The sequence below is a fragment of the Metopolophium dirhodum genome, chromosome 1, assembly GCF_019925205.1.
Source record: "Metopolophium dirhodum isolate CAU chromosome 1, ASM1992520v1, whole genome shotgun sequence".
NCBI lineage: Eukaryota > Metazoa > Arthropoda > Insecta > Hemiptera > Aphididae > Metopolophium > Metopolophium dirhodum.
The window spans coordinates 134,994,707-135,006,174 of NC_083560.1; the positions used below are offsets into that span (position 1 = coordinate 134,994,707).

At 25.0% G+C, this 11,468-nt stretch overlaps 1 protein-coding gene across 1 annotated transcript; it reads right to left on the minus strand.

The window, feature by feature from the left end:
* Positions 1-6,313: 6,313 nt before the first annotated feature.
* Positions 6,314-10,012, minus strand: LOC132932554 (uncharacterized). The gene is made up of 4 exons (XM_060998941.1): positions 9,899-10,012; positions 6,886-7,144; positions 6,624-6,773; positions 6,314-6,423 (listed from the first exon to the last, which is right to left on the minus strand). The coding sequence occupies exons 2-4, from the start codon at positions 7,076-7,078 to the stop codon at positions 6,314-6,316; spliced, it is 453 nt and encodes a 150-aa protein (XP_060854924.1). The 5' UTR covers positions 7,079-7,144; positions 9,899-10,012.
* Between the last annotated feature and the right edge of the window lie 1,456 nt (positions 10,013-11,468).

Here is an 11,468-nt window from a genome sequence, read left to right on the forward strand (position 1 = left end):
CTAAATGTTTTTATTTCAAATTTATTCATTTTTTTAATTTTTTTTTCAATATTTTTTTTTTTTTTTTTCAAACCAGAACCTTGTGATCTAATTTTTTCCATCTCTTTATTATGTCGAATTGTTTCTTCTTCCAATTTTTTTTTATGTTTAGCATCAGTTATTGCTGTATAAACTGCACTTGCACCTGCAGCCGCAGCACTTAAACCTTCAATCACAGCAATAGCTATTGGTAAAAATCCACCTTTTTTAATTTGAACATGTTTAAGTTCTAATCTTGATCTGGTATTATTTTTTTTAGCGTTTTTTAATTTTCTTATTTGTTCTGACTCAAGAATAAATTTATGTTTTCCACTATCAATTTGATTATTTTCAATTAGAATTGATACATCTTTATTATTTTTATGAGCTTCCAATATTTTATTAAATTGTTTTTTATTTAAATTTAGATTCATTTTATAATACAAAAAAATAAATTAAATTAAATTCATTCCAAATCGTCTTTTAACATTCATTACATTTGCTGTAAAAATGGCTGCAGTTTTTTCACCTATAGAACTATGAGGATCATAAAATCTTTCCATTGCTTTTTGTTCTAAAATTTTATCAGCAATATGTCTTGTTTTAGTATCTTTATTATCTTTATAAAAATAATCATGTTCTCTCGCAGCTTCATCTAATTTGTTTATAGGTTTTTTATTTTTTTCTAACTTTGTTCCCGGTCCTAAATAATTATAACCAGGCCAATGTATTTGAGGTAAACTTGAACAATTCAAAAGAAAATTAACAATTCCTGAACCTGTAATAATTTTCTTTGGTAAACATGAAACATATGATGATAAATAATCTGCACCAATAATAGGTATATCAATTAATTTTTCCATTTCTCTAATACAAATATTAAGAATATCAAGTTTTTCATCATGGTAAATATTATTTCCTGTACTTTCTTCAATTGATATAAAATGTATACGTTTAATTATTTTTTCTTTTGATATATTTTTCACATAATTTGGTAAACAAGTTACATATTTTAGTAAATATTCAATACCTTCAGGAGTATCAATATGGTTTTCCATAATTATTTTAAACAAATGAAGAATACCAAGTTTTTCGTTTTTAAAATTATTATTTCCAGCTCTTTCCTCTGCAGAAATAAACTGTAAATTATCTATAACTTGGTTTACATTACTAATATAACGATATTCAATACGATTTTCTGTGTATTTCTTTAAACCCTCCCCTATTTGATTATCTTCAGCTAATATTTCATTATTTTCTTTCTTTTCCATAATTTCATTATCATCATTATTTTCTTTCTTTTTATTAATTTTTTTATTATTTTTTTTATTATCAGTAGTTTCTTTCTTTTTATTATCCGTAGTTTCTTCATCATTTTCATTCGTTTTAATTCCATTCATTTCTCTCCAAATGTTTTTAATCATATCATTATATTTTTCACCACGACTTGATTTAGCTCTTTTCGTTGAAGGATCATTGTTTTGATATATAGAATTAGTTTCAATTAATATATTTTTATAAATATTAAAATCATCATCTGTATAAAATTTCGGATTGGTAGTATCTACATGAGTTAATAATCTCCACAAACCTAGAGTTCCTGTATATGTTTTTCCATTTAAAATTATATTATCATTTTCAAAATTTATTTTATCTTTTCCAATCATATGAATATCATCTTCTTTATTATAATATATTCCAAAAGAATTAGTATCTTTTACAGTTGGTAAATATCTTGTCGAAATAGCACCTAAGCTTATAACATTTTTAGGTAATGGAGAATTACTTGTTGATTTTTGACTAGAATATTTTGGAGTTCCAAAAGTCTCTTCTGAACTTGTTAATCTTTTTAATTCTGGATTTCTAGGTTGATAATAATAGGGTTTATTTAATTTTTGAATGTCTCCTTCAGTTTTAATAGCAACATCTTTAACTGCATTCATTGTTGTATTAACATTTGTTAATGCGTTCATTATTGGTCCAAACTTTTTTTGTTGTTCTTCAATTACATGTTTTTGTTTTACAACTGTATTTCTAAATCTATCCTGTAAATTTTTTTGAATATTAATTATTTTATTTACATCTGTAGATTTATGTTGTTTTTTTTTTTTTTTTAATATTATCTTCATCTTCATCATCTTTTTTTATAATAACAGTCTCTTTTTCATTAGGTTTAAAAAATTTATCTTTAAATCTATTTTGTAATTTTTTTTTAGTATTAATTATTGTCTGAATCTTTACATCTGATGTGTTTTTTAAATTATTTCCTACCTTAGAATTGTTTTGTTTTTGATCTTCAAATGTAACATTTTTTTTAATTTTTTTTTTTAATTCTTTTTGAATTTGTTTAATATCCATTTATTATACAAAATAAAAATAAAACATAATCATTCATCGATATATAAAATTGTATTACCTTTACTGTCATAGATTAAATTTTTTATCAAGTCTATTGTTATGAAACCATATGATTTTATTTTACTTTTTTTATCATATTTTTTACAATAAGTTTTATTAATTTCTTTAAATTTTTTTAAAGGTACATCTTCACTAATCAAATCGGACCATATTTTTTCAATATAATAATTTGATTGATTAAAAACAATTAAAACATTCCAATTATTTCTTATTGTTTTTATATCTACTGAAGTATAACTTTGTGTTAAATAAATAACACTAATATTCTTTGATCTTGATCTTATAAAATATTCAATTATCATGTCTTGTTTTTCTTTTAGAAAATCATCAAAAATCACTAAACTATTTTCTTCACAATCATCTACAGATATTATTTCATCATTAGAAAAATATGTGTTTATAGAAGGTATATCATCAAATATTTTTTTAATATATTTATAGACTGGTTGATCAATATTTTTTGTAAAAATATATAGATTTAAATAAGGAATCCAATAATTTATAATCAGATTATACAACAAGTTTGTTTTACCACAACCAGATGGTCCTATAATTAAAACACGTGAAGGTAATTCAAATAAAGATTTTTTTTTATTTTCATCTTCAATAAAAAATTTTACTTTTACTTTATCCATTTATTTAAAAAAAAATATATATTTGGTAATATAAATAAGAAAATGGAAAATATTTTAAATAAATATGATAATTATATAATAAATAGCCAATATGAAAGTTATATACCTCAAATCACAACAGAATTAAATAAACCAAACCGAAATACAATAGTTATAGTAGATGGTAAAGATAAATTTCTGAATGTTAAAAATTCAAAACTTTATTTATTACTTGAATATGTACAAGAAGATGGTACTAAATATCCAGCAAAATCTAATGTTATGTTATCTGATAATGGTGGAGCATTTTTGTTTCAAAAAATTACAATTAAATTAAATAATAAAATTATAGATGAAAGTGAGAATACTGGAAGACTAAGTACAGTAAAAGGTTATATGAGTTATGCTGTTGATGGAAATGGTCCTACACAAAATTCAGGATTTCAATCTACATCTGAAGGGGGAGGAAGTGTCGAACTCATCATTCCTTTATCACACTTAGGTTTAGGGTCAATGAAAGATATAAAACAAATTTACAATGCTAGATTTGAAATAATTTTTACAAGAAACACTGATGATGATGCATTGATTCTAGAAACAATCACTGAAGCTACAGCAGAGTCAAAAAATGTTAAAGCAAAACGTGGTAAAGTTAATATTTTAGAATTAAAAGTTCAAATGCAAACAATAGAATATGATGAAATAACAAAAATTCAAATAGTTGATGAATTAATTAAGAAACCGTTTATTTTAGATTTTAAAAAATGGCAATGTATTGAAATCAGAAATCTTACTGGAAAAAATATAAGATGCGATTTATCACCTAATTATCGAAATAATGAACATCCATTTTTTGGTGTTGTTTATTTTCAAAAAAATAAACTAGACAATCAAGATAGTAATGCTGCTTTTTTTGATGATTGTAATGTTGTAAATTATTCTTTTAAAGTTAATGGAAAAAAATATCCTAATGAATTGCAAAATCTTGATTTTAATGATATGAAATTTTGTCAAGCATATGAAGATCATATGAGTTATAAAAAAACCTATTATAAATCACATGAAGAAAATCCATTAATGTATTTAGATAAACAAATGTTTAAAAAGAGACCATTTTTTGTTGTTAACATGAGTAGACATCAAAGTCAAATTGCGGTCACCAACTGTACACTAATTTTAAACGTAGATTTCAGTAAAAATTTACCTGAGAACACAATTTGTTATGTTTGTTTAATTTCTAGTGCTAGTGCAATAGTTGATGAAAGTTTTTAAAAAAAATCGTTCCATACTTTAATTTTTCAAGATATTTTATCTTGAAAAAAAAGTTGCCCTCGGAATTTCCGAGGCCAACTTTTCATATTTATTTTTTGATTAGATCAAGAACACCAATAAATTCTTCATCAAAATTAACAATATTACCTTTCAAATCTAAAATATAAATTTTTATCTTTTGAAATCGATTTTTACTCACTGGTCTATATATCATTTTATGAGGTTTAATCAAAGCACTATTAGAATTATATTGAAATAAAAATAAAACTTCATCATAATGAGATAGCTCATCAATATGATGTGTAATAGATTCTTCAATTATATTACAATGTACTTCTAATATTTTGTTGTTATTATTTAATGATGAATTTTCTCCATAATGTGTATGTATTGTATCATTCAATCCTAAACTTAAATTTAAATCTTTATCAAATGAAAAATAATCTTTTGTTGTTATTTTAATACAATCACTATTATTTTCAAACTTCATAATCGAATTGAATAAACTATTTAAATGATTAATTGAATAATTTCCTTTTAATTCTATTTTACTATTTTCATTAGAAATAATACCTTTTATTTCTTTTAAGAAATCTTGAGTGTAAAATTTTGGATTTTTTTTTCCTATTACCGTATGAGTAATATCTGAGTGTATATGCTCAACACCTGATTCTATTTCTTTCCATTTAGGCCATGTTTTATTAATAGGGAACAAACGTCTTATAAAATCAAAACCTAAACAATTTGACAAATATTCATCAAAGCACAGACCGATTGAAGCAGTTATTTTTAATAAATTGTTATTTATTTCAAGATTTATTTTAGGAAAATTAGCCACAAATTTAGTTCCGAATGAATTAAATAAATTTTCAATTTCGCCTATTGAATAAATACCTATAGATATTGTACCTAGTGGGATTTGACCATTTCGACCTAATCTAAATTCACATTCTTTTTCAATATTTATATAATATTCACCATCAATAGGATGATACATTTTTTTCTCACTTGTCATTGAAAAATCAATTTCACTGTTTTCGAAACCTAAATATTTTTTTAATTTTTCATCTAATTTATAATAACAAGGAGATTTAATTGTAATTCTATTAGTTTCATCAGAAAATGATATAATAAGTGGTTCTATTTCTTTATTCAATTGTTCAATACTATATCTACCTGTTTTTATATGTATTATATTCTGTTTAATTTTTATACAACAGTCTGATTCAATATTAATAAAATTGTTGCCTTTCAAAACTATTGAATAGAGACCTAAAAAATGATCACCATCATCATTGTGAATAGTTTTGTTTAAATTAATACAACCCTTTTTAACTTTTATAAATACCATTTATAAAAGTAAATTTATTTTTTATTTAAAATTAAAATCATGTCTTGTTTTCCCATTCTTTAAAATTTTTTCACAATTATAAATAAGATTCAATTTTGTTTCCGAACATGTATTATACCATGTTATTTTGTTTTCTGTAAATTCATTCTTATATCTTTCTGGTAAATTTAACATATATTCATCGTTTAATACAACACTTACTCTTTTTCCAAACTTTGTATCAATCTTTATGAACTTATTTACTGTGTATGGTTTTCCTTGTTCCAAATCATTAAATTTTATAAATGTATATCCATTGTTCATTTTATTTAAAGCATCTTTAAAGTTTTCCATTTCCATTTCTTATTTATATTAGAAAATATAAATTTTCTTATTTTCAATAATTTTTTTAAAAATTTTCTATTTAAAAAATTTTTTTCAATATAAATATAAAAAATGAACGAAACTATATATTGTCTTAAATGTAAAATTCAAACAAAAAATATTAATGCAACTAAAATTCAAACAGTTAATGGTAGATGGAGAATTTCATCAAAATGTTTCAACTGTAACACAAATAAAAGTAAATTTATAAAAAATCCTACAATTGGACATAATATTTCCAATAAAAAATTAAATGATACAGATAAAATGATATTAGCTAAAGAACTTCATAATCTGGTGAATCTAATAATGTTGTATTCGGTCTTTTTAAAGAATTTCCTGGTGTTTTAGCAAAGGTTGATTTTCTTGGTAAATCAGTAACAGATGCTAAGACAAACAATAAAATAATATGTGATATAATTAGGGTTTTAAAATTTCATAAATACAGTGTAACAATATAATTAATATTATGAATTTGGAATGTACAACAAATAGATATTTTTAAAAGCAATGATTTTTTTATAGTTAGGTCTTATAGTTAAATTTCATTATGTTTTTTTTTTCAGGAGAGAAGGTGTATTTACTACCTGACGGCTTTGAAAACTTGTTTTGTTTTACTGTGGTGGTTGTTGATTTTTTTGGTTTGTAACTGCAAATGGTTGTTTGAACATCAAAGTCATCCAGATCAGAAGTATACAGTCCCCGTTTTGCTTTGTCTAGTGCATCAGTAAATGATACTATATAAAAATAAACAAAACATAAATATCTAATCCTATTATTTAATAATATAATAGGTATAGCTAGGTACCAATTATTATCTATTTAATTATTTACATAAATTAAACTTACATATGTTTGTTGAAAGCACACGACAGTCATAATATGAAAAATCATATCCATTAGGCCTTGTTTTATTTGCTCGATACTTGGCAATTTGCGCATCATTATTTGGCCATGCGCATTGAGTGCTATTATGATTAAGCCAATCCGTTGGAACGGGCTCCACTGAATCATCGGTTATAAAGTGAACAATGGTCCACATTTTTGATATTTAATATATCTTAGTTGTTAACTTATTAACTGCAACTATTAGCAGGTATAACAGGTACTATTAAATACAAAATAAAAATTACTTAAATTGATGTAATTAATTGTTTGACAAGAATATTTTTAAATTAAAATAATAGTAATCATATGAATTTATACTTATAATATTAGTACACATATAATAGATATTCTATTATGAAATATAATACTATCACTAAAATAAAACATTTTTATAAAAGAAAAGTATAAAAATAAATTTCCCTATCAAGGTAAATTGATATAATGTTGAATGCGAGATTAAATGTAAAAATTAAAAATTAAAACTTGCAGGATACCTACAACTTGAATTAAGTTATTTAAAAGTTAATAAAATAGATACTATAGATTAGGTGGGTACTTAGAATGATGCATTAATAGTTGTTATTAAAATGAATGATTGGATAAGCAACATTCAAGTCGTTAATTGTTAGGATCATATATTTAGTTACCACATCTTCAATATTCCAAATTCTTATTTGCTTAGAGAATTTTTCTACTTTATAAATGCCTAGTTTTTCACTTTTTAATGGTTTGGAAAAAAAGCTACCAATTTTTTCAAATTGTCTTCCTAATAGAATCAACTTCTGTAGATCTTGACTATAGCAAATATTTAAGACTTTAATAATTATAAATATATTTTCTATTTTCAAGCCAACATATGAATTAGGAGCAGAATGGGTTTTAATTTTAATTTTATCTAATAATAGTATTTTATATTGAGGAGAAGAAGTTCCATCTATTAGAGGACCGTCACTATGCAAATATTGAAAGTTCTGGTTAAAATCATTTTCAAGTTTATCTGTTTATCTACTAAGATGTTGGGTTTGAATTGTTCTTCACACCTTCTCACCACTTGTTGTAGCGGTTTATCATTTTTTCGAACCATTTTTTTTTAAATGGCTCATATAATTTTCAAATTTAAAACAGCTTACTGTATCAAGGGACCCATAGTTATCATAATCTTCAACCAAATGAATTAAGGCATGTATATTAGCCGAAATAAAGTGTTTTCCATATAAATTTCCAAACTTTTGTACAAAATTAATCATTAGTGATTGAGCAAAAGATGATAAATTATTGTAATTAGGACTTAGAAAGATAATCATCGCTACGTGTAAACACAAAAAATGTTCATATAATTCTTTAGATACAATTGATTGAATAGCTATAGGCCCAATATACAATAAAAATAGCCTAAACTCAGTGGCTTTCCATCTCGGTAATTCTTCTAAAGATCTTGGTTTTCTTGCAAAATCATTAGGTATATTATATTTTAAAGACAAAAGTCTTTCTGAAATTTTCTTGATCAAATTGGGGTTTATTTTTTGTTTATTTACATCTCTACCTAAGCCATCTCCTCCTTTCCATAACATGATCATTTTTTTCATAGCACCAAGACATACAACATGCATATAGTCTAAACTAAAATTCTTTACTATATTAAGAGAAAGGATATTTAATATTTCTGTTGTATCATCACAGCTACTATGATATTGTCGTTGAATTTTATTAACAAAATCATCATGAGTTCTTCTAGGACATTCTGTATCAGGGAAACAAACTCTTCTAAATAAATATTGACCTTGAACTGTGCACCTAGTGCATGAAAAAAATCCCGTATGTGATTTTGTCTTAAGCAAAAATGATTTAGCTGGCATATCGCAACAAAAACAATCAATAACTAAATCTTTATGAACTGTGGTTAAAGTTTTATTGTTGAAAATATCTACATCAATACCATTTTGAATAAGGGCCTTTACTTCATCAACAAAATCTTTAATATAAATATTACTATCACCAGGTTTGTTATGGCCCCAATAAATTCCAATAGGAAAAACAGTTTGATTGGTTTGCCTTATGTAACCTAGAATCGACCAGAAACAACTACCAGAACTCTTGGCTAATGATAGGCCGTCTATTTCAATGACTAATTTAATTGTTTCATCAGAAAATTGCTTATCTAAATGTTGTTTAATATTATAAGCTACTCCGAAATGATAATAATACCCAGGAGAAACACTTTTCATTTCAACAGGCTTATTATACGAAACACTGGAATACATCTTATAGAAAGTTCTGCTCGTAATTGGAAGATCTTGAAAACATTTATGGCCTTTCAAAATTTTTAGCAATTTATCAAATGTACTATTGAGTACATTATTTTCAGAAGCCCATTGATACAAATTCTCAGTAATAATTGATTGTTTCAAAGATGAAATATGATCCAGATCACTATCTGTATCAGTACTATCCAGGGTACTATCAGTATTTTCGGGTTTTAAAAATGCACTAATGGTATTTGCTTCACCATCAAAATTTGTATTAGAACAAGACGTAGAAGTTTCAAATTGGAAATTATTTACTGTATTTGTAGTATCCTGACTAGTTATATCATTAGGACTATTGCTAATTTCTGATGAAAGAGCAACAACGTTAGGTACTTGTGGGGAAGACGCATCTGCAAGTGAATGGTTAATTAAATTAATCTCGTTGATTATTCTTCTGCGTTTAGTTGATTTACTTAGACTATTTTGTCTTAGCATTATAGCTGTAAAAATGTATTTTATGAAGAAATAATCTGAAATAGTGACAAATATATGAATGTAAAATAAGCAAAATAGTATAGGTAGATAATATTATGTAAAGGTTAATAGTAATATTATGGAGATCACAGCTGCAGTATCATTACAATATCATGATTTATGGACTACCTTAGCTCTCAAATAATGCTAACAAGAACAAAATATTAATTATATAAATTTAAAATAGTAAATACTTTACGAGTCCACGACGTGCTTTACTGAATGTCGACATTAAAAAGATCTTTGAATCTTTTTATTCTTCGAAAATTATAACACTGTAATGATGTATGTGTGTGACACAATCAAATACGATGAATACGAAACGCACGGCAAAACAATAAATTATACGAGTACTAATGAGTACTAATGTAACGGCATAAGTAAACACAAGTCACAACAACTTACGATTCCACGTGCTTTACAAAATAACTTTGAATACCGTAAATATTTTATTGATTATTCTTCTAAATGAATAATTATAACATAACACTGTAATGTACTTGTATAACACAAACATATACGAAAGACGAAAAACACGGCACCACAATTATAAATGTATAATATGAGCTAGTACCTATCTATTATCTAATACTATGCACTATAGCTATGACAATAATACAATATGACATAATTTAGTAACATATATTATTATAGCTGCATCCCATGGTATAAATAACATAACGGTGAGACCGTTATTGCATAGAATACTATAGAAACGACACTCCCCCCACCACTTCACTTTTTTCATTTTGGCAGCGGACTGATTGATGTTGTAAGCATAGCGGGAGAACATGAAGTTATAAACAGTATTCTATGGTTATTGTTTACTTGTTGGCGGTCAGATTATCATTAGGTACGAAAATAATATGCCATGAGTGATACTAGTATAATCAATAAAATTGTTCTGTGATAATATTATTATGCTTGACGTATATACTATAGGTATAGTGACGAGCGCGTACGCTATCGCGTCGATACGTCGATACGTATCGCACAGGCACGAACCAATAAAAGCAGATTTTAACGATCATACCTTTATCATTTTAAAAAGTATAACTGATGCAGGTACTCGAAGCAATATAATATTATTATATTATCTTTAATACCTATATGAATATAATATAAGGCGACATTCATTTTCAACCATACGCATTTGTGTCTAAATCCCATAACCATACACAGATGAACCACATATTAATACTATATTATGTATTAGTTACCTGCACTACGGCAGACGTATTGTTGCGTACCTACGTTAGACGTTTTGTACACGATTCAAGATATTTAGATGTACTATAAGGTATTATAGTATATAATTATATACCTACTATAATTTCTATAAATTTGCTTTTATATTTATTGCACAAATTCAAACGGCCCGTGACGATATTATAAAATTAGAAATATTTAATAAGCTTTTCAGAATAACAAAATATCTTACAATTTTTAAGTATATTAATATTTTATCAAAATGAACCGGTACTTATATATGTGGCCGGCAGTATACATTTTGAATGTGGCCTGCAAGTTAAAAAATTAACTTAATGAGTTTAAAAAAAAATTTTTAAATTGTCCAGCCTTATTATATTGTGTATTTGAGTTATTTGAAATACATTTTAACTTTTAAGTACTATTGTACTGAAAGTAAACAATATTTTTTTTAGATACATTCCTAGTGAGCAATTATATTGTTATAATGTATTAATCAATTATATTAATATGATACTATATATAGTAGGAATTATAATATACACTATACTATAT